Genomic DNA, 22,945 nt, shown 5'->3' with positions numbered 1-22,945 from the left:
ATGGGCGGGCCTCGGCTTCCCGGCGGGCTGCGCGGCGGCCGGCGGTAGTCGGCGGGGCAGTCCGGCGGGCAGCGGCGGCGCTTCCGGCTGCGGCACGGCTGCGGACGATCGGTTGGGGCGGGCCAGGCGAGATGCGGGGCCGCAGCCACATTCGTGGTCCCCTGAGAGTCTGAGCGCTGGCAGGGCCTCGCCCCCTGCGCGGGCCGAGTGTTCCGGAGCACGGGCCAGGCCCAACGCCGTTGCAGCCGGGCCGCCCCCGCCCCTCTCTCCCGCGGCCGCTCCGGCGCTCATGCGGGCCGAGCCCCGCCCCCCGCCGGAGCCCGCGCCCTCGCCGCGCGCCCTCTTGCCTGCACCATGCTCAAGTGCATCCCACTTTGGCGCTGCAACCGGCACGTGGAATCGGTGGACAAGCGGCACTGCTCACTGCAGGCCGTGCCCGAGGAGATCTACCGCTACAGCCGCAGTCTGGAGGAGCTGCTTCTCGACGCCAACCAGCTGCGTGAGCTGCCCAAGGTGAGCCGCCGCCCGCTAGTCCGAGCCCTCCACAAGCCTGACCTGGGCAGGGCACCTCCAGCCGGTCCTTCTGGTTTTTACTGGTCAGAGCCCCACCCCAGCCAGCCTCACCCTCCTTACCCACCGCGGGCGCTGGCACCAGGTGGCAGTGATCATCAGGTGCCTGCCTGGGAGCGGGATGGTCACTGAGCCAGAGTGAAAGCCCTGGGGGAAGTGAACCAATAAGGTAGATAAGAGTGGAAGGTGAACCTGCCCTGTGCATAGGCACTCACTTGCTGGGCTGCTCAGGAGTGGGGCCGCCGCCGCCGCCCCCCGTCCTCCCCCCGCCTCCGTATAATCTCGGTACTACTTTTCTCCTCTGTCCTGGGGTGGGGGCAGGGCAGCCCTTTTAAGGTGCCAGTTCTGCCCACTATCGACCTCCTACTACTGTTGTTCCTTCGGGTCAGCTGTGTTTCTTCCCGTAAGGCCATTCTGGAGAGGAGGCTTAAGGAAGCAAATCAAAAGGATTTCCTTTTTGGAAACAGGGTGCTAAGTGGACTGGTGCCTGGGGTCTGCGTGCCACAAAGGATGTGGCTCCATTCTGGACTTGGGTGCCAGGGCTCTGTCCCTCAGGTCTTGTCCAGGTCCCCCATGCTTTCTGCAGCCCCTATACACAGCACCACACACATGTGGTGCTCTAGTTTTCATGCCTTTTTCTGATGATTGTCATGTCAAGTTCTTGCCTGGGCCTGGCTGGTTGCCAGAGTGCAGCAGCAGAAGCCACTCAAGGGCTCACCTGCTGGGTGGGGGGAATAGGTCATTCAGGTGGTAGGTGGAGTCCTCAGGAAACACATGGGGTAGAAAGCAGAGACTTGCCAAGTCAGGAGGAGGTGAGTGCTCCAATGAGAGTTGAACATGTGAGGCAGGATGGCAGCAGGGGAGTGGGGAACACGTCTGAGGTGACAGAAGGGGACCCAGTGTCAATAGTCGGGTGCAGCAAAGTGTGTGTTCGCATTTTCCTCTCCTTGCTTTTCATGCTGCAGGTTGGGGCAAGGTGGCAGGACCCTGGGTTCCTGTGTGGCCTGGAGCAGGCAGAGGCCCAGGGGACACATGATCTGGGAACTTGCATCTACTCTGGAGGGGCCTCTGCTACAGAGCTTGTCTCCCTGACCTCACCCCTTGCCCATAGCCCTTCTTTCGACTGCTGAACCTGCGCAAGCTGGGCCTGAGTGACAACGAGATCCAGCGTTTGCCTCCTGAGGTGGCCAACTTCATGCAGCTGGTGGAGCTGGATGTGTCCCGGAACGGTGTGGAGCCCTTAGCGGGTCTGGGGTGGAGCCTGCAGGTGGCGGGAAGTGCCTTGGGCTCCTGGATGCTGTGGGTGACTCTGGTAACCTCCCACTCCTGTCACAGACATTCCAGAGATCCCTGAGAGTATCAAGTTCTGCAAGGCCCTGGAGATTGCAGATTTCAGCGGGAATCCCTTGTCCAGGTGAGTGATGACCATGGTGGGGGTGGTAGTGGGGGTGGGAGGTCCCACCGCCCCGGCCTGGATGTTTGAAGTCCCCCCTTCTCCGGTGTAGACTCCCTGAGGGCTTCACTCAGCTGCGCAGTCTGGCTCACTTGGCTCTGAATGATGTATCCTTGCAGGCACTGCCAGGGGACGTGGGCAAGTGAGTGTCCTTTTGGGTGGGGGAGGTTTGGCTTAGCGCTGCTCTTTCCCCTCTTCCGCCATCCTTGCCTTGCTCACACCCACCCCGGTCTCTCTTTCAGCCTCGCCAACCTGGTGACTCTGGAGCTCCGAGAGAACCTGCTTAAGTCCCTGCCTGCGTGAGTGGCCAGGCACCCCACCAGTGGCAGCTTAGGCTGCAACCCTCGGGGCTTGGGCCATGCATCTAAAATGAAACTTGTTCTGTTTCCTGTGCAGGTCTTTGTCTTTCCTAGTTAAGCTGGAACAGCTGGATCTGGGAGGCAACGATCTGGAAGTGCTGGTGCGGAGAAGACCATGCCATCGTGGGTGGGGTGGGGTGGAGTGGGCCAGGCTTGCAGGTGAGCCTTGGTCACTTCTTCCTCTCTGTTCTTGCAGCCTGACACCCTGGGGGCTCTGCCCAACCTTCGGGAGCTGTGGCTGGACCGGAACCAGCTCTCAGCACTGCCGCCGGTGAGTGAGGGTGTAGCCACCCCCACCTCTCACCCAGTTGGCCGTGCCCTGACCCTCTGCACCCACCCTCAGGAGCTTGGGAACCTGCGGCGCCTCGTGTGCCTGGATGTATCGGAGAACCGGCTAGAAGCACTGCCTGCAGAGTTGGGGGGGCTAGCACTGCTCACAGACCTGCTGCTGTCCCAGAACCTTCTGCAGCGTCTTCCTGACGGCATTGGTCAGTACCACCTGGGCACCAGAAGGTATCCCTGAGGAAAGGTGTCAGGCTGAGGTCGGGATGGGGTGACTGCTAGGAGCACCTGAGGCGCTCTTGGAGCTAAGCAGGGACAATAGCCAGAAAGGATGTACGGGCAGAGCTGGCAGCTCATTTCAAAGGCTGAGGCGTGAAGGAAGCAGGGAGTGTGGGGAGAGGCAGGATGAGGGGCAAGCTATTTCCACTGAGTGGGCAACTGGCCCTCCACCCCACTCAGCCCTGTTGCCACGACACCCCAACACCAGGTCAGCTGAAGCAGCTGTCCATCCTGAAGGTGGACCAGAACCGCCTGTGTGAGGTGACTGAGGCCATCGGGGACTGTGAGAACCTGTCAGAGCTGATCCTCACAGAGAACCTGCTGACGGTAGGCCGAGCCCTGTGGGCTTTGTCCCTGGCAGTGTCGGTTTTAGAGTTAGCATGGGAGGTAGAGAACAGGAGAAGCCTTGAGGTTTGCAGAGCAAGAGTGGGTGCCAGTATGGGGTGGGAGCTGGACATTAGCTTGGACAATGGGAAGAAGAGGAGAGGCCAGAACCAGTTAGAGATTGCCCCAGGGGCTGTCATCTCCCTCCTTACCCCCAATGTGTTTCTCCCGACCTCTGAACCTTTTCCCCAAATCCTCACCTCCACCCCTGGCCAGGCTTTGCCCCATTCCCTCGGGAAGCTGACCAAGCTGACCAACCTCAATGTGGACCGGAACCACCTGGAGGTGTTGCCACCTGAGATTGGGGGCTGTGTGGCACTCAGTGTCTTGTCTTTGAGGGACAACCGCCTGGCCATGCTGCCACCTGAGCTTGCCCACACAGCTGAACTGCATGTGCTGGACGTGGCTGGGAACCGGTAAGTGCCCCCCTGCCCTTCCCTGCCCCCCTGAGCTGATCATGCCCTGCCCCCCCACCTCATCCTGAGCTGACCATGCCGTGGGCCCCCAGGTTGCAGAGTCTGCCATTTGCGCTCACTCACCTCAACCTCAAGGCCCTGTGGCTGGCTGAGAACCAGGCTCAGCCCATGCTCAGGTTCCAGACAGAGGACGATGCCCAGACTGGCGAGAAGGTGCTCACCTGCTACTTGCTGCCCCAGCAGCCCTTGCCCAGCCTCGGTAGGTTGCTGCCAGCTGGCGGTGGAGAACCAGGGGTGGGCGAGGCCTCAGGCAAGGCTGAGCCCTAACGCTCCCTCCTGCAGAGGACCCTGGGCAGCGGAGCAGCCTCTCCGAGAGCTGGAGCGATGCCCCACTCAGCCGTGTCAGTGTCATCAAGTTTTTGGGAGCCCCCATGAGCGATGAGGATGCTGAGGAGGCCGCCTCTGAGAAGCGGGTATGGGGGGATGGGGTCCCTGGGCAAATGGCCTGCTCCCCATCCCCACCTGACACTGCCCTGCCCACCCCTCACTCCTGTGCCCACTGCAGGGCCTGCAGCGTCGGGCCACACCACACCCCAGCGAGCTCAAGGTGATGAAGAAGGGTGTGGAGGAGCGACGTAGTGAAGCCTCCTGCAGGCCTGACCCCGGGCTGTCCTCACCCCTGGAGGAGGTGCCTATGGGACACACGGTGCAAGAGGGACCCCAGCCCACAGTCATTGCCCTCTTGGAGCCCTGGGTCTTTCATCCGTCCTGGGTGTGGGGCTGAGGGCCCAGGGTGGGCAGGAGGCACATGGGAGGGGTGAGCCTGGTATGGGGGTAGGAAATGCAGGGGTGCTGGAGTGGAAACGGGGGAACACATGGTATAGGCATCAGGGCAGGAGTGTGGGACAACTCAGCTGCCCTTTCCTTGGTGGCACTGGGGACAGGGATCTGGGCCTGTGGGTGGGTGCCCACCTAGTTGGTACAGGTGTTATCAGTTTCTGTGAAGGGGATTGAGTCCAGAGCCAGGCAGGCCCAGCTCTGCTCATTCAGAAGCTTCTAGCAACAGGACTCGGAGGAGCTGCAGGCCCCTGAGGTGCAGCCAGGCATCTGTGCCTCCTGGAGGATACTTAGCAGGGCCTGTTTGCAGTGTTCGGCTGCTGGCCCTGTGAAGCTACCACAGCCCACTTGGGGAGCTGTGTTCATGCTTGGGCACCTGGCCTTTCTCAGGCTGTCCTCCTGGGAACTAATTTTCTCTCTGCTCTTTTCGTTTTTGGGAAGACTTTTGAGGGGCTGTGTCAAAGAACTGTGTTTCTGTGTGCCCAAAGTTCCATTTGGTGGCAGTGTGGCTTCCCTGGGACACAGAGTGGCTGAGAGCTAAGCCCACCCCTTTCTGCAGGACTTGGGTGGCTTCGAGGGGGCAGCAAGAAGACCAGGGGCAGGTAGACTGGACTGCCTGACCCTCAAAGCCTGACTAGCCACCTGACCCTCCTTCAGGAGAAGAGGCTGAGCAGTGGGTCTGGCCTGAGTGAGGACTCGCATCTGTCTACCAGCACAGCCTCCCAGGGTGAGCCCGAGAGCCTGCTAGCTGAGGCTGAGGGGCCACGTCAGCAAGAAGCCATGCCAGCCGCCCAGGAGGAGGCTGAAGAGGAGACCTATGAGGAGGTTAGGCTGCCTTGGAGGCCACTTGCCTGGGAGCCAAGGCTGTTTGCCCCTGCCTCTTCCCCTCCCTCCTAAGCAGGTATGCCCACAGGACTAGTCAGGGAGCAGTTGGGACGCACAGGAGGGCTCTATGAGCAGACCTTTTACTGGTCCTGACAGTGCTGTCCAGCATCCGACTGCTCTGAGCCATGTGTGTGGAATGAGAAGAGCCTCCTGGCTCCCTGGCCTTCCCTGGGCTGTTGTGTGTTCCTTGCCTGGCAGTCTCCCATTCTTGGTCTTTAAGTAACAGGGAGCCCCTCAAGCTCCTGTCTGCTGCCGCCTGCTCATGGGCTTCTCTGGACCCTAGGGGTGGGGTGAGCTAAGCTTCCCTCACACTTGCCCCTTGCAGCCCACAGTGCGATTTGCAGAAGACACCCTGCTGCCACCTGGGGAAGATGGCGAGAATGAGGAGGGGCCTCTGGAGGCCCCCTGGGCCCTGCCTGGGAGGCAGCGGCTCACCCGCAAGGACACGCCTCACTACAAGAAGCAGTTCAAGGTCTCCAAGCTGCCCCAGCCTGAGGCCGTCGTGGCCCTGCTGCAGGGGACGCAGCCAGATAGCGAGGGCCCCGTGGGGCTTGGCTGGCACAACGGCCTGCACACTCCCTGGGCTCCTCAGGCCAAGGACGAGGGGGACGAGGGGGACGAGGAGGACGAGGCGGCGGCAGCGGCTGAGGAGAAGGACGAGGCCGTGGCCCCTGTCCCCTCTGTCAAGGTGGGTCTCTTCCCGCTCACCCACCTAACCCTGGCTGCCCGGCCTCTGGGCCATGTTGTCACTGTTCCTTGACAAGCCCCAGGTCTGCGGGCATCAGTCTCAGGAGATGCTCGTGCAGCTCTGAGTTCGATGGAGGGACCCCTCTCCAAGGGCTGCTGACTCCACCATTCTCCCTGGGCTGGGCCCAGAGGCCTCTGCTAGCCTTGCAGCCCCATCCTGGACACCTGGTGGCCACCCTCTCGCTGCCTTAGCTGTTTTGCCTTTTCAGGCTCTCCTTCGAGCTGAGCTTTCCCTGACGCCCTTCTTCTGGCCCTCAGGTGGCTCTCACGGGCCCATATAGGGTCCTGCCTGCTCCCTGGGGGTGCCCTGTTCCCCATGGCATTCCTGTTTCTGACACTTCGGTCACTCTGCCCTGAGCACAAACATAACATCATGGTAGCATCATAACATCAGGGGTCCAGGAAGGTCAAATTTGGGACAGCAGGCCAGGCCCAGCCCACAGTGGGGCCTAACCCACCTGCCAACCCTGCCCTGTTTGGTGGGTCAGCAGCAGCAGCCACACATGCCAGGGGACAAGGGGCTGGTGCTCAGGCTTTGGGAGCTTGGTGTGGTCTTTTCTTTCCTTTCTGCTGGCAGCGGGGCCGGGCAAGGTGGTGGCGGGGCCAAGCGGTGGCTCACCTGCATGCCCTCGCTGGTCCTGTCCTAACAGGGGGTGTCGTTTGACCAGGCCAATAACCTGCTGATAGAGCCCGCTCGCATTGAGGAAGAAGAGGTCTGTACTCGCTCACTGCTCTGTGCTCCACACCCTGGGCTGCTGCCGGCTCGCTTCCTGGGCTGCGGGCTCTCGTCTCCCTTCCCCTCACTCCTGCACAGCCCCCTCCCACAGGAGCCCTGCCCTCCACCATGTCCCTGAGGGGCCCGCTGGCCCTCTGGCCCAGAGGAGCGGGGTGGGAATAGAGTGCTAGCCTCCCGGCAGGGGCTACCAATCTTTGGCAGGAGTAGTGGGGCATTTCCCACCACACCACCCTGTCTGCAGGGCCTTTGGCCTCATCACCCACAGGCAGGCTGCCCATCGAGCCCTGGGCTGCCACACTGCCCAGTAATGCCCTCCTCTTCCAGCTTCTCATGCCTGAGGGGCCCTGACAGAAGTGTCAGTGCAGAGGCCTGGCCCACCTCCCAGCCCTCCCTGAACACTGCGTGTCTGTTCTGTTTCTAGCTGGTGCTCACCATCGTGCGGCAGACGGGGGGCCTGGGCATCAGCATTGCAGGTGGCAAGGGCTCCACCCCCTATAAGGGAGATGATGAGGTGAGGAGCTACCTCTGCCACCACCCTCTTTGTCCCACTGTCCCTGGGAGCACTTTCTAACCTCACAGGTTGTTTTCTGCTGGGTGCTGCCCTCACGCTTGCTTCCTTGGCCTCAGGAGACTTGGTCTCTTGCCTGTCAGGTCCTGGGTCACACCTTCCCTGAGAGCTGACTGCTGACCCAGGACTGAACTTGGACTCAGGTGGGATCTTAGAGTTGAGGACTCCTCAGAGGGCAGCTCTACCCACAGGCTGGTTGCCTCTGAGTCTGGTTTAGATCAAAAACTTTTCTGGAGTTCCACCTTCATCATGTGGGGGACTGCAGTGTCAGCTTGAGCCTAGCCTCTCTGATGTCCAGGGCTGCTGCTCCTCTCAGTGTGCCCTGGGCCTTGGGGGCTGCCCTGGGCCTTGGCTGTGTGATGCCCTCAGGCTCAGCTCCTGTTCATCCTCCAGGGCATATTCATCTCTCGGGTGTCTGAGGAGGGCCCTGCCGCCCGGGCAGGAGTCCGAGTGGGTGACAAACTCCTTGAGGTGAGTCAGTGGCCCTTAGGGTCCACACCATCCCCACACAGGCTACCACCCTGCAGGAGATAGGGGACTCCAAGCATTAGGCCCTAGGCGAGGAGAGGTTCAGGAGACCCCTGAGGCAGAGACACCCCCCCTCCCATCTGGGCTGGCGCTGGCTGCACCTGGCACAGACGCCTCCAGGGGGTGATGCTCCTGGGCGCTGACAGGGAGGCAGTCATACCTCTAGTGGATATAGGTTGATTCCTGCCCTAGAGCCCCTGCCTGGGCACTTGGCCTCCCAGCCCCTATAGGTGTGTCAGGAAGCTCATGGGTGTTTGTCCAGGTGGGGCTGATGCCATCCTAGATGGCAGGGAAAGCTGAGGATGGAAGATCCTCACCAGGTCAGAGTTGGAAACCTAGTTACCCCAGGGGCCCCGGGTGGTGGAACTACTCTAGTGACAGACAAGTGGCAGGGAGTCTCTTGGACTGGGGACACAGGTGTGGAGCAGCAGGAGGGGCTTTCACCTGCTCTCTTAAGCCAATTCATGTTCTGGTTTTGGGGTTGCAGATGGGAGTGGGACTCACCAGGAGCCCTGTGACTTGACCCCTGCTCTCCCATTGTGGAGGGCATGCCCAGAGTCGAGGTATAGCTGTGGCCCGCTCTGACGTGTGTTGCGGTCTGCAGGTGAATGGCGTGGCCTTGCACAATGCGGAGCACCACCAGGCTGTGGAGGCGCTGCGGGGGGCGGGCACCACCGTGCAGATGCGTCTGTGGCGGGAGCGCATGGTGGAACCTGAAAATGCTGTCACCGTCACACCCCTGCGACCTGAGGACGACTACAGCCCCCGGGAGCGGCGGTGTGGTGGTCTGCGCCTGCCCCAGCCTGAGACCCCTGGGCCCCTCCGGCAGCGCCATGTGGCCTGCCTGGTGCGCAGTGAGAAGGGACTAGGCTTCAGCATCGCTGGTGGGAAAGGCTCTACACCCTACCGGGCTGGCGACGGGGTGAGCCTGGCAGCAGGGGCGGAGGGGCAGGGCTGGGACCAGGACCAACTGCAGTCTTTGCCGCATGGCTCACGTCCCTTCCCCACAGGGCATCTTCATTTCTCGAATAGCCGAGGGAGGTGCTGCCCATCGGGCAGGCACTCTACAGGTTGGCGACCGTGTCCTCTCAGTGAGTGAGGGTAGTGGGCGCACCCCCCCAGCTCCTTCCACCCTTCACCCCACTAGGCCTCCTCACCAGCCACGCTCTTACAGATCAACGGGATGGACATGACGGAGGCCAGGCACGACCACGCTGTCTCTCTGCTGACTGCTGCCTCCCCCACCATCGCCCTGCTACTGGAGCGGGAGGCTGGGGGTCCCCTTTCTCCCAGCTCCCCGCCACACTCCCCCCCACCCCCTACTGCTGCCACCACCACCATGGTCACTGCCACTCCTGGGGACCCCGGGCCGCTGAGGCTAGCCTCCAGCCTGCTTGCCGCTGCCCTGGAGGGGCCGTACCCAGTGGAGGTGAGACCTCAGCCCTCCCCACCTACAGCCCCTCCATGTCCACATAGCTCCTGATGGGAAAGTGGATTCTCAGGCCCCAAGATACTGGGGCTTTGTTCCTAGTATAGCATCCTCTCCCTGTGGTCCCCACACACCCAACATGGTTTCCAGCCAGCACAGACACCCCCACACGCAGCACTCTGGTTGCAGCTGCCCTGGGGCCTGCACGCCGTTGGGGCTGGAGAAGCAGCCTTTTGCTGCTCTGACAGGCTTGTTCGGGCCAGCCCCTCACACCCCTTGGTATCCCCAGGAGATCTGCCTGCCGAGAGCCGGGGGCCCGCTAGGGCTCAGCATCGTTGGGGGCTCTGATCACTCTAGCCATCCATTTGGAGTCCAGGAGCCTGGTGTGTTCATCTCCAAGGTAGAGTGTGCCCTGGGTGCCTCTGTGCAAGGCGGGCACCCAGTTGTGGGCACTGAGGCCCCACCCACTGGACCCTGCCCTCCCTCACAGGTGCTCCCTCGGGGCCTGGCCTCAAGAAGTGGCCTGCGGGTTGGGGACCGCATCCTTGCAGTAAACGGGCAAGATGTGAGGGAGGCCACACACCAAGAAGCAGTCAGTGCTCTGCTGCGGCCCTGCCTGGAGCTGGTCCTGCTGGTGCGAAGGGACCCGCCACCCCCGGGCCTGCGGGAGCTCTGTATCCATAAGGCCCCCGGGGAGAAGCTGGGCATCAGCATCCGTGGGGGTGCCAAGGGCCATGCGGGGAATCCCTGCGACCCTACAGATGAGGGCATCTTCATCTCCAAGGTGAGGGCCTGCCCGCCGGGTCCCTGGGGCAGACAAGGGACCTAGGGCGGCCAGTTCTGAGGTGCAGGGCCTGGTATCCCTGCAGGTGAGCCCCACGGGAGCAGCCGGGCGTGATGGCCGCCTGCGAGTGGGGCTGCGGCTGCTGGAGGTGAACCAGCAGAGCCTGCTCGGGCTCACACACGCAGAGGCCGTGCAGCTGCTGCGCAACGCGGGTGATACCCTCACCGTGCTTGTGTGTGACGGCTTCGACACCAGCACCACCACCTCCTCTGAGGTCAGTGCCCCAGTGCAGCCTGGAGGTGTCACGATGAGCTGACGCCGTGTGGGCCAGACAGCTGATACTTTGGCCCCCAGCTTGGGGCAGGAGCTGTGGGACACAGGCAAGCGCCAGGCCACAGTTTAGGCCACCTGCTCATGATGTGTCAGCTTTAGCCCAGGTAGGATGGGGGCCGTGGCATGGCCAATCCTAGAAGAAAAGGTTGGACCACCTACCTCTAGGTGGCCATTAGGCCAGGACAGGATGACTCAGAGTCGGGCCCCTCCAGATGGTGCTATACACACATGGCAACCCTATCCAGCTTGCCTAGGTGCTGTTCTCCTCTGGGCAGCCCCTCGAGGAGTAGAGAGCTTGCTGCCCAGGCCTTTCCTAGAGCAGCACCAGGGTGAGGCATGCAGGGGCTGCCAGCTGGGCTCCTGAGGCCTGTCACCTGACCTGGCCCGTATCCTGGACAAACCAGGCCTCTGACCTCAGTGTCCCCTCCACTCAAAAGGGAGAGGGTCTTGCTGTCTTCCTCTTCCACTGCTGTCCCTGGCCCCTTGGCATAAGCTGATGTGGCTTCATCCCCACACAGACATGGATGACCCTTCACCCACAGTGGCCACCAGCTCCACCCTGAGGGTGTCTCTGCTGGCAGGACCTTTGGGATGAGGTGTTCACTGAGGATTGTCCTGTCTGCAGTGGATCTTCAGGATATGACTTTTCTGCCAGCCTCCTTGCAGAGCAGAGGGTGGGAAAGGGGTTTGCAGCCATGCCCTTTGCTAACGGGCTGGGCCCTGGGCTGGAGGCTGTGCCTCCCGGGCTCTGGGCCCTGGTGCCAACCTCTGCCTTCATCTTCACAGGAATCCTGGAGGCTTCTAGGGAGGAATTGCTCGTGGGACTTAGGTCCTGTCCTGTGTTTTCCCCAGAAGGGGTTTTGCCTTTGTGTATTTGAAGCACATGTGGAAGTGTTTTGGTCAGCACACTACATTTCCAAGCCTTTTGTGTAGAATAAATCCAGCTTTGTGATGTTGAGTTCACATAACCCGTGTGCCAGGGGCCACGGTTGACGTTACTGTCTGACAGTGTTCTTATGCTGACAGCCCTGGAGATCTCTCCCAGCATGGCATGTGTGCTGTCCCCACGAGTGCAGGAGCTGTTTGTGCCCATGGGGAGTTTCTGCATGGCACATACTTGTGCATCCAGGCTCTGGCAGGGAGTGCTGTCTCGTCTCTGTGTCCTTTTGCTTCAGGAAGTGTCTTTCGTCACGTGACATGCAGTGGCTGTCATAAATATCTTCTTTATGTGGATGCAAGTGTTCTTGTCATTTTCTCTTTTTAAGAATGGTATCTTTGGGGTTACAGAGGTCTGTAAACTTTTCATGAATTAAATCTTCAGATTCTTCCCTTTATGACTCCTGGTTCCTGCTCAGAAACATCTCCCCATGCAGGACTGAAGACACTGTCCTGTGTTTTTCTCTAGTGATCCTTTAGTTTAAAGCACAGCTCTGTCACCCATGTTACCCCCAGGGTGACATGGGGACTGATACCCTCAGTCCCAGGCTGTGCTCTGGACATGGTCCTGCAGAGCAGGACCGTCTCTGTCTCACTTACTGTTACTGTGTGGTATGTTTAGATACCTAATCGGTTAAGTTGCCTACTTTTTTCTCCTTTTGAAAATTTTCTCTTTTCGTGTATTTTGTTCCAAGTGAACCTGCAGAGTTTCATAACGAAAGCTGGTTGGGATCAGCCTTCACCTCAGAGCTATTGCCGTGTGTTCCCAGCACATTCAGAGGCTGCTGTCATCTCCTTGTTAATTTGTTTCTTTGGCAGGAGCCCAGCAGCCTGAACAATGTTGTGGCTCTCCTTCCCTGTCAGGCCCCTGGTGCTGTGGGGACAGTGGTGGCACCGGTAGCCTTGCCTTATGCGGTTAAGAGGCTGTTTCATCTTGTAGTTTGATGTTTGTTGTAACCTTTTCTGTCATAACACTTTTTAAGTTTGGGGGCAAGGGGTTGCTATTTATAACCTGTAAGAATTGTTACAAATGGGTTTTGAATTTTTTGAAGTCTTGCCCTCAGTGGTCTTTACAGGCCTATGACGGGTAGCATTAGGGTTCAGCCCACAGGCTTCCTTCCACTGCTCAGCTTGTGAGGGAGCAGGGGCCACACGTCAGGCCCCGTTCATTGCCACATGGAGTCCTGGTTCCCACAGGGCATCAGCAGGGTGCCCACTCAACTCACCTGTTAACTTGGCTGACCCTGCAGGAGTCAGGGTTGCTGCAGTCGTCCTGACTTCATTTGGCTCTGAACCTGTCTTCATGTCATCTGCGCACTGGCCGCTTTTCCCCACAGTGCTCAGCTGCGGGTGGTGCCAGACTGCACTTAGGCCTTGCGTCCTGTCGCACTTGCTATGGGGCTGCAGTGCCTCCTCTGAGCAGCAGGGTCATGGCTTCTTAGGGTGACTAGGAGGATTGAGTAGAAGGCATGGCACACACCTGCCTCCCTAGCCACTTGTCCACCCTAAAGGCCTGACACCTGCCCCAAAGTTGTCTGAGATGAGGTGAACACTCCTGCTAGTGTTCTTCCATGGTCACGTACCCTCTTGTTCCCCCATCACACTTGCCAGTTTTGTGTGTGTGAGCAGCCTCATATGAAAACCAGTTTGGCATTTTGGTCCCACTTTCCTTTCCCACTCCAGCTCCAGGGAGAACCTGGTAGTTATCCCTTCTGCAGCCGTTTGCAGGTCCATCTGGGGGAAGAGCTTTTACCAGCTGCTCTCTCACTCTGAAGGCATTGTAAATGCTCGGTTCTTTCATTTGTTACCTTCTTGAATGACAAGCAGATGCTTTGGAAACCCCCCAGGACAGCAGTGAGGTGTTTCGGGTTTTGTTTACTGTGGTTAGGAACTCAGGGTCCTGTGGTCCGTGCTCACATGGAAGGGTCTTCTGAGCCCCTCTGCCACCTGCCTCCCTGCCTCCTCTGATTCCTGTTGTGAGTGGAGGCTCAATGGCCCCTTTTGTCCCTCATGGGGTTGGAAGCGAGCTGTGTTTGCCCTTAGTGCTCGTGACCACGCTCTCCGGCCCACCCGGCTTCCACTTCCCAGTTGGGACAGCACTGAGCTCCTCTTGGTTCAGGCCCTTTAGGTTTTCCTTTGTGGTCACCTGTGTTTGAGAACCTTACTGGGTGCTCACCTTAGAGATTACAGACGTGCCTGTGGGTGGCGCCCTGTGTCACCAGGCGTCTCGCAGTCCCTGCTTGAGGCTTGCTGCTGTTCTTTGCTGGGGATGAGGCGTACAGCACCAGCCTGCTCTGTCCCTGCACCAAGCAACCAGCCAGCCCTGTGCTGCTGCCTTGGCACCCACCATGTATCCCCCATGACCTGCAGCCATCCTGTGGTACAGATCGTGGCACAATGTCCTGGGCAGCCAGCAGTGCTGTTTACAGAGCCACCTCCAGAGACTGCCTCACACATGAGTGTGCTCACTGCCCCCTCAGGTATCCCCGGGCATCATCACCAACCCCTTTGCAGCAGGCATCGGCCGCAGAAACAGCCTGGAAAGCATCTCTTCCATTGACCGGGAGCTGAGCCCTGAGGGCCCTGCTAAGGTCAGAACTGCCTGCCCCAGGGCTGGGAGCCTGAGGCCTCAGGTCTCTGACTGCTGTCTGCTTTGCACACAGGAGAAGGAGCTGTCTGGACAGACGCCACAGTGGGGACCAGAGGCCACAGTAAGTGTCGGGCCATCACTGCCCTGCACACTAGCCCCTGGCTCTGATCTCCAGTGGGCCCTCCCTGCTGCGCACTGCAGGAGTGGACACAGCCCAAGAGGTAGTGGGTAGCCATGCCCCAGACCCTGCTCCACGGCTCTCAAAGCTGCCTACCCCACACTCCGTCACAGACACCCCTTTTACCACTGTGTCCACTCTGCTCCCAGGGCTGAAGCCCAGAGAGCCTGAAGCTGGCCGGCCGTGCCCTGGCCGTCATGTGCAGCACTGGCGGCGTACACAGGGTCAATGTCCCTCAGTTACGCTCGTGGTCTGGCCTCTGCTCACCTGTTTGTTGGTCTTGTTCCTGCGTTAGCTCCCTCCCTTCACCTGAGATCCTGTAGGACAGAGCACCACAGGGTTCCTGTCCCCAGGGCCAGGGCTGAGACTGAGGTGGAGGCCCCTTGCTGGAACAGGGTAGGGACTGAGGAACCCGAGTCAGGGCCTGCAGGGCTAGACTGGTCAGAGGTACCCAGACTGGAGCTCTGCCTCTAAGCCTGGCATGGGTTGTGTCTCCTTCAATCATTGAGTCAAGCAGTGTGGCTGGTGCTGCTGTCGCCTCCATATGCCTGGGGACCGAAGGTGGGGGCTCCTGTGAAGGCCCACAGCCCCTGCTCCCTTGCCCTCAGACTCACAGAGCAGGTTGGGTATGGGAGAACCCAAGCCCCCTGCAGACAGGGGGTTCAGGGTGGGGCAGAGGTCCCTGGAGGCCCCAGAGCTATCAGGGTCCTGGTGGGACGGGGCACAAGCTGCCATGGGGAGGACAGGCTGGAGCAGCTGCCAGGAGCCATGAAGACGAGGGCTGGGGGGGAGGCCTAGTGCCGACAGCTGGGCTGGGGGCAGGCGCTGGGCATTCAGTCCTCACTCCTCCCCAGGAGGTATAAATAACCTCCCAGAGGCTGTGTCCAGAAAGCGCCACTAGGACACCCCATAGGAATGTGAGTGGTGGGTGGGTGGGCACCAGGGGCTGCTGGATGAGGACCTCAGAAGGGCAGGGAGGTGTGAGGGGCTGAGGGAGCCTGCTCAGGAGCTTCACTTGGCACTGACTCTCCCTTAGCCAGGAACAGCAGCCAAGAGCAAGAAGCCCCCCCCCCGGGGGGGGGGGGGGCAGTGTCCTCTGACCAAAAGGGCACAGCTGTGAGGTAGCTGGCCAAAATCGGGCATCCCTGACTCAAATGCCTTTGGGACTCATGGGGAGGGCAGCTGTGGGATAGTTGCACACTGAGCCTCAGCCTGGGGCCTCAAGAGCTTTCACCACCATCTGCTCCCACCCCCACCCTAGCTCTTACTCTGTCCTGTCTCATCTTGGTCTTGGTTTGTCTGCCTGTCCCCATTTATCTTGTGAAGCTCTAGACTGCCCATTGCCACAGATGGATACCTGGGGTTGGGGGGCAGAGGCCAAGCACTCTCCAGGCCGCCCTCTTCCCCCAGCATTGTGCAGGGAAGGGGAGAACCTGGTGGACTCCAGGACATGGTCTTCTGGGGAGAACCCCTTAGTGCTGGCTGAGCAGTAGTCCAGGCCCATCTGGGGACATCCCTGGGGCTACGGTCAGGTCAGGGAGCTGAGGACCAGCCTGTGTGTCACCAAGGCAAGCAGCCCACCCCACAACTCCTTGAGGGCCCCCAGCCCTGCCTGACCCTCACCCCACCCACCACCTGGCTCCTGGCTCCTCCAGGTACCAACTGGTGCAGCTGGAGGGAAGATAGCCAAGGCCCCTTGCTCTCCCGGCCACCAACAGGTGAGTGCCCACCACGTAGAGGTGAAGGACAGTGCAGAGGGATGCTTGTGTGCAGTGCCTTCTTCTCTGGGAAAGTGATCCAGGGGCCAGCACTCCCCACCGGGTGCCACCTATCACTCTGGGAGGGTACAGCCTATGAGCACCTTCCTGGCCAGACCTGACAGGCAACAGAGACAGCCCCCTGGGCAAATGGGGCTGGTTGGTCAAGGTCTCCTCCCCAGTACCTTGGGGCCAACCTGGCCCTGCCCCTCCTCCCTTGCCTGCCAAGGCTCCCTGGTTCTGCTGTATGGCTCCACCTCTGTCTTTCCTCCTCCACCCCACCCTTATCTGAATCCATGGTCCCTCTCTCTGGCCTCTGCCCCTGTCCTTTGCAGACAAAACCCAGGGTGATCCAGCCACTGGCTCAGGCCTGGCCAAGGGGTTCCCCAGCCCCCAGGGGCAGAGGCAGTTCCCACTCTGTGAGTGCCCCGACCCATGGCAAGTGGGGGTCAGATGCTGTCAGTGTGAACAGCTGTGGGCTGGGTGGGTGGTGGCTGCAGCCTCCAGGGCTGTCTCAGCACATCTCAGGAAAGCCTTGACCCCCTTCCCCAGCCCTCTTCCCCACCCTCCCCGGATGAGCTGCCCTCTGATGTGAAGCGGGCCTACAGGACCTTCGCTGCTGTGCCGGGCCTGCACACCCTGCAGGATGCAGCTGCCCAAGTAAGTGTGGTGGCCACCCCTCCCCAGCTGCATGCACCTGCAGGGTGAGGTGCAAGCCAGAGGAGGAAGCCACCCTGGTCTCAGATCCCACTTCCCACAGCCCTTCACGCCTGGGCCCACAGCCTCCCCAGAGCAGCTGTCCTTCCGAGAGCGGCAGAAGTACTTTGAGTTGGAGGTGCGGGCGCCCCATTCTGAGGGCCCCCCCAAGCGTGTGTCACTGGTGGGTGCTGATGACCTGCGGAAGATGCAGGAGGAAGAAGGTGAGGTGGCAGTTAGCACTGGGGAGGGAGGCGCACCCCTACTACTACCTGCCTGACCTGCATCACCCACCCACCAGCCCGAAAGCTACAGCAGAAGAGGGTGCAGATGCTGCGGGAGGCTGCAGACACAGGGCTCACCCTGGACGGGGAGGCCCAGGACTGCGAAGAGCCAGAGGAGGAACCTGTCTGGGCCAGCAGCCCTGCCGGAGGGTGAGGGGCAAGAGGGGCCGACACCTACTGTTCCCACAGGAGCGCCCCTCCCGCCGACGCCCCACCCACTTGCGCCCCACCTGGTCCTCTTGTCCTGTCTCTTCCCCAGGCTCTTCCCAGTGTCCTCTCCACCCATGGCAAGCAGTGCTCCAGTGCGGACCGCCAAAGCTGAGCGGCGCCATCAAGAGCGGCTGCGGGTACAGAGCCCAGAGCTGCCTGTACCTGAACGGGCCCTGTCCCCTGCCGAGCGCCGTGCTCTGGAGGCAGAGAAGCGAGCATTGTGGAGGGCCGCCAGGTGAGGCTCTGCCACCTGGCCCACTGGCCTCTGTCTCCCCGCCCAGTGGCCCCTTGTACCCCACTCAGCCCTGCCTCCGGCCCCTTGGCAGGATGAAGTCCCTGGAGCAGGATGCCCTGCGTGCTCAGATGGTTCTCAGCAAGTCCCAGGATGGCCGGAGCAAGCGGGGTCCCCTGGAGCGGCTGGCTGAGGCCCCCTCGCCCGCCCCCACCCCATCACCCACCCCCTTGGAAGGTCTGTGTGTCCGAGGGGAGTCGGGGGTGTGACCTGCAGCGCAGACCTCTCCCAACGCCCATTTCTTGTCTCCCCAGACCTCGGCCCCCAGGCTAACACCTCCCCTGGACGTCTGGTGAGAACCAGCTACCACTGCCCTTCCCGACACATCACAGTGGCATGGGGGCGGGGATCCAGGCTCCACCCCACCCCCACTCCTCTTCTCAGCTCTGTGCCTCTGCCTCTTTCCCCTCACGCTGTCCTCTCAAGGCCTTGTCTGGGAGGAAGTTCGACTACAGGGTGTTCGCCGCCCTCCCTTCTTCCAGACCTGTCTATGACATGCAGGTACCGGGCCCTCCGGGCCCTCCTGGCCCTTGTGCGGACAGCCCGGCGCAGCTGCTGCCACCTTTCCACCTGGGCCTCACCCAGCCCTGTCCCCATCTCCAGCACCTTACCTGTTTCTCTTTCTGGGGCCAGACCTATTTCTTGGGTGTGGGGCCTCCCCACCCAGGTTCATGTGGGTGGTTTCGGAAAGGTCTGGGCAGAGTCCTGACCCAGCCCTTCTCTTCACAGTCCCCAGATTTTGCTGAAGAGTTGAGGTCCTTGGAACCATCTCCCAGCCCTGGTGAGTTGCTGGGCCAGGCCCAGGGGTGTATCCAGGGTGCCTGACCCCCATTGCCTCATTGCCTGCCCTGCTTCTGCCTGCCAGGCCTGCAGGGGGACGATGGACCAGTGGCTGTGGTGCTCCTGGGCAGGCCCTCGCCAGACGCCGCAGGCCCTGAGGAAGTGGCACTGTGCAGTAGCCGCCGCCCGATGCGGCCAGGGCGCCGTGGCCTGGGCCCAGTGCCCTCCTAGAGGGTCTTGGTCCCTCCCCCGGACTTGGGGTGGGGCCCTGCCAGCTCCAACACCACCCTTGCCCCAAGTCTTTTAACCTGGGTGTTAGCGTTTTAGAGACCCCTCAGGAGTTCTGGCCACCGACTAACTTCCCCCTCCCCAGCTGGAACCTCTAAGCAAGACTGTAACTAGTGATGTTTGTACAACCAAAGACTCTATTTTGTGGTTTAAGGAGAATAAAATTGACTACGTTTTACCTTTTGTCGGCCTGTGTCTACCCACCCACACCCACCCCTTCTGCCCCTTCATGACTGGAGCCCCTGGGGCAGGTCTCCCCCACACTCAGTGCTGCTCCATGTCAAGGGGGACTGGTTGGCCCATCTACCTCCAGGCAGTGGACATCCACCCCAAGTCCAGCAAACCAGTGTCCTCCAGCTGGAGCTCCCACCTGGTCTGGAACGTGGATGAGCACACTCTGCCCCCTCCCTGCACAGGTGCATGCACTCACGTGGACAGGCAGGCACACAGTGGTGGACCCAGAGCTCTGCTTTATTGGTGCCAATCGCTAAAGGCCTCCACTGGGCAGCTGTACCTGCACAGGGAGCAGAACCTGCAGCTGTTCAGCAGGGGGCCACCGAACTTTGGTGACAAAGAAGAGGCGGAATTGCCCCACGCGGGCCTCCTGGAACTGGGTAGGGTCGTACTCAGGACCATCGGTGGGCCGCAGCAGTGACAGGTACCTGTCCTGTTCCAGCAGCCGGTGGCTCAGCAGATCCTGCGCTAGGCCCTGCTGCACCGCCTCCAGCTGCCGCTGGACCACCGGGAACAAGTCCACTTCACGCAGATCGAACACCAGCGGCTTCCCGTACCTGCAGGGCAGGGCGAGCAATAAGGGGCTGGGTTGGGCAGGGGCGGGCGAGTCCCATCTTCCACCACCTCACCTGAGTGCTCCCAGAAGCGCCAACCGAATCCTCTCAGGCTGGAGGTGGTCTGGGTTCACGGTATCCATGTAGTTGGTATCCTGGTAGCGCAGGAAGGTGGCCGCCTGGCCTGAAGGGTCGATGACAAGAGGCCACCTAGGGGCGGCCACTAGGTCACTGCCGTTGTGGGAACCCTCTGCTTGGCCCTTTCCCACCCCAGAGCACTGACCGGCCATCCCGGCGGATGCGATCGCCCACATCTTTCATTAGCACGTCATGCAGCTCGGTGACCTGGCACTTGAGCCCAAGCACCTCCTCGTCACCTGTGGGGCATAAGGGTGGGGCCGACCAGAGCTCCCAACGCCCGTGCCCCTCCCTGGGCTTGGCCTCACCAGCCCCCAGCCCCAGCCCCACACACCCTCCTGCGTGTGCTCCCGCAGTTCCAGCCTCGCCACGGCCAGCATCTCCTCCACCTTCTGGGCCTCTTGCCGAAGCCGGTCCACTTGAGCCTCTGCGTCTTTGATGGCCTGGAGGAGGGGCCCCACTCTACCCTCGGAGCACGGCTTTATCCCTCCACCCCGCTCCCAGGAGCTGCTCTTGGAAGGTGCTGCCCATGTTTGGGACGGGAGGACAGGCCCCAGAACCCCAGGCCTGGAGGGAGAGACCCCACCTGCAGCGTGAGCTCCACCTTGTCCACGCGCCTCTGCCGGCACTTGTCATGCTCGGTGACCCTCCGGTTGAGCTCGCAGTAGGCCTGCTGCAGCTGCAGGGAGGGCTGGAGGTGGGCAAGGCTGGCCTGGGCCCTTCAGATCAGGTCAGTTCTGCCAGTGTTCTACCTCCCCACTCGGGGGCCCTTCCTAACCCAGCTCTTCCTCCCCTCCCCTCTCCCACCTCCCCCTCAGCGCTCCCTCCCTAGCTTCTCCAGGTAGCTGCTCGCCTCTTTGTGACACTGTTGCTGTTCCTTAGCCAGCTGTTGCACTTTGAGGTTCATGCTGGAGTGGGAGGGAACAGCCCTGTCAGAGGATCTCCTTGGGGGGCGTTGGGGAGCATCCTCCCTCTGACGCACCGCTGGGCCTCTGCCTCCTCCTGCTGCTCCGCCTCCTGGGCCCGGCGCCGCCGCTCCGCCTCCATGTTCTGGAGCATGGCCTCCGTGAGGCTCAGGTCCCAGGACTGCAGCACGCTGACCACAGTGTCCAGTGAGGCCACCTAGTGACAGGATCCTGGTCAGGGTCTGTGTTGCATGGAGCCTGGGGAGGACATGCTGTACTGTCCCTTTTAGAGGAAAGGCAGCGGCTGCAGAGATGGGGCTCCTGCTGCTCGCCTGGAATCCTTGACCGTCACGGTGCAGCTCTTCCCAAAACTGAGATGCCCTAGGGTCCTGTCAGTCTCCCTGTGGGGACCAGGCTGGGCCTCCACGTTCCCCTCCTCCCTCTACAGCCAGCCCCAGGTCCCTGCTTGTGTCACTGCCTAACCTCCCGGTTCCCACACACAGGGTCCCCTGCAGTTCCCTCTTTTGCTGACCCCCTCAGACCTCGCCCTAGAGGACACAGCTCTTTGGGGTCACCCTTGCCCAAACCTCCCCAGCAGCAGCCCCTCACCACTTGGCTCCTCCCAAGTCCCACCCACCCACCCAGCAGTGATAAAGGGACCAGACCTTGTTCTCTGGGGAAGAGGGTGTGGTTCTAGTCTCAGGTGCTAACTCCATGAGTATTTCCCTGGTGGTCAGTTGAGCCACTCTCTTTGATTTGTATTTTACAAAAGAAAGTTCAAAATGTATAAAATCAAGACACAAATGAATGGATGGCAGGTCAGAGGGGGAAAGGGAGAACAAGTCAGATAAGTGTATGGAAGCTGGCCTGGCCGGTGTGGCTCAGCGGTTGAGTGTCGACCCAGGAACCAGGAGACTCCGGTTCGATTCCCAGTCAGGGCGATGGGCTCAATCCCCAGTGGGGGGCGTGCAGGAGGCAGCCAATCAATACGTATCTCTCATCATTGATGTTTCCATCTCTCTCTCTCTCTTCCTCTCTCTGAAATCAATAAAGACTTTTTTTTTTTAAATGTACGGAAGCATGAACAGATGAGCCAAGGAATCAGTAACTTAAGGAAATTGTGAATTCTTACTTAAAAGAGTAATAGCTGTCATTTATTGAGCTCCACTTCTGTGCCAACACTTTTAATAAGGAATTTCATTCATTATCTCATTAATCTTCAAATAGCCCTGTTTATGAATATATGGAAATGGAGATTCAAATAAGTTTAAGAATTTGCCAAAGGTTAGTTTGTAAATAGAACTGGAATAAATAGAAAACAAAATGAATGAACAGATGAAATCAAAACCAGTGTAACGTGTCAGGCTGGCGGGGCTCAGCAGTGGGCCATTGACCTCTGATCCAGGAGATCGCGGCTCGATTCCCAGTCAGGGCACATGCCTGGGTTTCTGGCTGGATCCCCAATGGGGGGCGTGCAGGAGGCAGCCCATCAATGACTCTCATCATTGATGTTGCTCTCTCTCTCCTGCTCCCTTCCTCTCTATTAAATCAATAAAATTTTAAAAAGCAAGAAAAATAGTGTAATGAGTGAATTTATGAGTAAGATGAGTGGATGAAAATATTAATAGAGGCAAATGATATCCTGAGGAAAAACAAGCTGGAGGCGTAACAGCTGCTCCCACCGCCTCCTGCAACCACATCAAAATTACAACTAAAATACAGAACCACCATCACTCAGAGCCTCCTGAGATCTGGCTGAACAGAAGCCCCACAACCAGGGAACTGAGGAAGCACTGAGACCGGTAGGAGGGGCGGAGACGCGGGCGGATCAGGGCTGAATTGGAGATGCGCCGGGGCCCACACCGGGTGCCTCGGGTTAACCCACAAGGGAATCTCCGAAGGGGAGGTTTCCCAGAGGAGTGAGGGGTCCCAGCCCCACATCGGGCCCTCAGTCCAGGGCTCCAGGGCCAGGAAGAGATGTCCCACACCTTCGGGCTGTGAAACCAGCGGGGACTGTCCCTGAGAGTCGCGGAGGCTGCGGGAGCCCCAGCAGCTCCTCTCAAAGGGCCGCGCACGGACTCATCCAGATGCGCTCCCTCGGAGCCCAGCGCCGGGCAGCAGCTTGAAAGGACCTGGGACACTTGGGGAGGAACTAACCTGCCTGAAGTTGGGGCGAGAGCTGGAGGGGCAGCTTCCTCCCAGGCAGAAGGGCTGGCAGAGGCCGTGGCTCCTTTGGCGAGTCCTCCCCCCACACAGCCGGCAGGCAGGCGCCATATTTGAATCGCCAGCACCTCACTCACACCTTTGGCCCCGCCCTGTGATTCCCGGAGGCCCCGCCCCTCCCCACCTGCAGCTCATCCAGGCCATTTCCAGGGGCTTTTCTGTGCAAGTGGCCTCTCCAGCCTCATGATTAGGACTTTCTTAACATCTCTCAAACAAGCAACAACTGCCCCATATGGCTTGATAAGCGGCCCCAGGCCTGGCACTAGCGGCAGCCTGCCCTGGCTCATGGC

The 22,945-nt window shown here is 60.4% G+C and overlaps 2 protein-coding genes across 2 annotated transcripts in view; one reads left to right on the top strand and one right to left on the bottom strand.

Annotated features, from left to right (window-relative positions):
* Positions 1 to 313: 313 nt before the first annotated feature.
* Positions 314 to 18,779, top strand: SCRIB (scribble planar cell polarity protein). The gene is made up of 37 exons (XM_087825536.1): positions 314 to 513; positions 1,682 to 1,799; positions 1,906 to 1,984; positions 2,076 to 2,165; positions 2,266 to 2,322; positions 2,420 to 2,483; positions 2,579 to 2,653; positions 2,726 to 2,870; positions 3,152 to 3,270; positions 3,544 to 3,743; positions 3,836 to 4,002; positions 4,086 to 4,216; positions 4,309 to 4,431; positions 5,238 to 5,405; positions 5,791 to 6,153; positions 6,863 to 6,925; positions 7,370 to 7,459; positions 7,910 to 7,987; positions 8,649 to 8,966; positions 9,055 to 9,135; positions 9,219 to 9,473; positions 9,763 to 9,873; positions 9,964 to 10,257; positions 10,343 to 10,531; positions 14,007 to 14,117; positions 14,190 to 14,237; positions 15,950 to 16,012; positions 16,387 to 16,470; positions 16,604 to 16,711; positions 16,812 to 16,971; positions 17,049 to 17,181; positions 17,291 to 17,476; positions 17,568 to 17,710; positions 17,788 to 17,825; positions 17,960 to 18,034; positions 18,263 to 18,314; positions 18,399 to 18,779. Exons 1-37 carry the CDS (start codon positions 355 to 357, stop codon positions 18,542 to 18,544), a joined length of 4,884 nt encoding a protein of 1,627 aa, XP_087681662.1. The 5' UTR covers positions 314 to 354; the 3' UTR covers positions 18,545 to 18,779.
* Positions 18,780 to 19,088: 309 nt separating this feature from the next.
* IQANK1 (IQ motif and ankyrin repeat containing 1) overlaps positions 19,089 to 22,945 on the bottom strand; it is an 18,390-nt gene continuing 14,533 nt past the window's right edge. Inside the window, exons 7-13 of the mRNA XM_087825535.1 lie at positions 20,507 to 20,649; positions 20,381 to 20,441; positions 20,114 to 20,206; positions 19,862 to 19,970; positions 19,673 to 19,766; positions 19,465 to 19,599; positions 19,089 to 19,392 (exon numbers count right to left, since the gene is read on the bottom strand). Of these exons, the coding sequence (XP_087681661.1) occupies positions 19,089 to 19,392; positions 19,465 to 19,599; positions 19,673 to 19,766; positions 19,862 to 19,970; positions 20,114 to 20,206; positions 20,381 to 20,441; positions 20,507 to 20,649 (939 nt within the window). The remainder of the gene's footprint in view (positions 19,393 to 19,464; positions 19,600 to 19,672; positions 19,767 to 19,861; positions 19,971 to 20,113; positions 20,207 to 20,380; positions 20,442 to 20,506; positions 20,650 to 22,945) is intronic.

The sequence above is a fragment of the Miniopterus natalensis genome, chromosome 16 (assembly GCF_054644295.1).
Source record: "Miniopterus natalensis isolate mMinNat1 chromosome 16, mMinNat1.hap1, whole genome shotgun sequence".
Lineage (NCBI taxonomy): Eukaryota > Metazoa > Chordata > Mammalia > Chiroptera > Miniopteridae > Miniopterus > Miniopterus natalensis.
This window is presented reverse-complemented; position numbering and strand designations above follow the sequence as displayed.